Raw genomic sequence first — 1,810 nt, 5'->3', positions numbered from 1 at the left:
CTTTTTGGTGCCCATGCCTTCTAAGTTGTTTGCATCTTCTTTGACTTTGTTTACTGCTTTTTCGCTAGGGTCCTCCCTCTTCTGCCCAAAGCCCTTTTCATTCTTGAAATGTCAGTTCAGACATCCACACAGCCAGGCAGAGGCTTCCTCCTCCATGTTCTCCCCGCACCCACCTCTGTTCTGTTGCCCCCCCACCCACTGTGGACTCGGGAGCTTTGGGTCTCTGAGTCTAGCACAACCAGGCACAGTAGGCGCCAAAGATGGTGTTGGTTGAGAGAGAGAGAGATCAGGTGTTTAGGGGAGACAGAGGAGGAAGTGGGGAGGAATTTGGGGGATGGGGGGCTGTAGAGGAGGCAGAGGGTTAGAGGAAAAGAGAGGGCACGGCGGTAGGAGTGTGGGGCATGGGGCTGGAGGAGTGGCCCCGGTCCTCAGACCACTGTGCTGAGGGTAGAGGAGTCCTCAGAGCGCACGGGCAGCACGGGGGCCGGCTTGAGGGGACGTCGAGTCTCATCCCGGTTCTGCCACACGTAGTGCGCCAGATAAGCCACCACGAGCACCAGCCAGCCCCCCATGGTGACCAGCAGGGCTACATCAGTGCTCCGCTGGGCCCCACCCCGCCCTGTCCCACACAGCTCTTTCTCCCCTGCCAGCGGCAGGAACTCTTGCCCCACGAGGTCTGGTCGGGCTCCGGGGCCACACACGATGCCTGTTCCAGTGTCCGGTGCCAGCCTCACCTGCCTGAGCACCTCCTGGAGGGCACAGTCACAGCGCCATGGGTTGGCGGATAGATTCACTTGGATCTTCAGGCCCACGAAGGCCTCCACAGGCACCGAGGCCAGCTGGTTGGCAGAGAGGTCAAGGTGGCGCAGACTGCCTGCCAGGCCCTGGAAAGCAGCCCCTGAGAGGTGGACAAGGGCATTATGGGACAGATCCAGCTCCTCCAGGACAGGCAGGTGCTGGAAGGCTCCAGCTGGCACTGATGCCAGCCGGTTGGCATCCAGGTAGAGCTTGCGGGTGTCGTTGGGGATGCCGGTGGGCACAGCACTCAGGCCTGCCTGGCTGCAGCGGAATGTCCTCTCACCAGCTTCTTCTGCCACGTAGCAGCCCTGAGGAGGCACCCAGGGGCTGGGCACCGTGCCACCTGTGCCTAGCACCAGCAGGAGAGAGAGGAGGTGACTGGCTGGTGGGAGCATGGCCAAATATTGGCATAGTCCTGGAGTGCAGTAGGACCTGGGGAAGAAAAGCCCCATAAAGGAAGAATGAGTCAAAAGAATTCCATTCCCCACTGCCAGCTCTCTCTTCTGGAGGTCCCCTGTGGGGTCTCTGTGGGCGGGGGCCTTCCTTTGGGGGTTCTGTCAGGCCTGGGTGACTTTAGCTTCTTCTTTGGGGTTTAGGGCTCCTTTTTCAGGCCCTTTGGGTAAAAGATTCCCCTGGGCCTGAGATTTTTCTAGCGTCTCCTTGATTCTGGAGGGCTAATCTATGAAGTCCCATGGTCCAAGGCCCTGTTGGTCACTCTGGGTCTGGGAGCTCCTAAGGCTTTGCTTCTGCCCGTGTACTAATCTCCCTTATTGGAATAAAGTCTTTTTCTACCAACCTACCTGGGTGGCTGCCAGGTGAGCTCCGTAGGCAGCTGAGGGCCAGATTGGCACTAGGGTGAAGGAGACAAGGAAGACAGATCAGCGAGCGGATGTCAGGGCATTCAGCTAGGCTAGGTGACTACGCCTGCTTTCTGTGCCCATCTCCCCCTTTTCCTGGAGCACCTGCCCCCTGCCTGCCCCAGCTTTGTCCTCTCCACTCTACTCTTCCTCCC

The 1,810-nt window shown here is 59.2% G+C and overlaps 1 protein-coding gene across 1 annotated transcript; it reads right to left on the bottom strand.

Annotated features, from left to right (window-relative positions):
• Window positions 1-204: 204 nt before the first annotated feature.
• On the bottom strand, window positions 205-1,278 carry LRRC3C (leucine rich repeat containing 3C). Its single transcript, XM_049635967.1, has one exon. The coding sequence runs from the start codon at window positions 1,248-1,250 to the stop codon at window positions 429-431; it is 822 nt and encodes a 273-aa protein (XP_049491924.1). The 5' UTR covers window positions 1,251-1,278; the 3' UTR covers window positions 205-428.
• Window positions 1,279-1,810: the final 532 nt, after the last annotated feature.

The sequence above is a fragment of the Panthera uncia genome, chromosome E1 (assembly GCF_023721935.1).
Source record: "Panthera uncia isolate 11264 chromosome E1, Puncia_PCG_1.0, whole genome shotgun sequence".
In the NCBI taxonomy this organism is placed as follows: domain Eukaryota; kingdom Metazoa; phylum Chordata; class Mammalia; order Carnivora; family Felidae; genus Panthera; species Panthera uncia.
Note: the sequence above shows the minus strand (reverse complement) of the source record. Positions and strands in the feature narration are given on the sequence as shown.

Coding starts and splice junctions, on each gene's coding strand:
- LRRC3C (XM_049635967.1), bottom strand. CDS start 1,250: ATGGGGCTTTTCTTCCCCAGGTCCTACTGCACTCCAGGACTATGCCAA.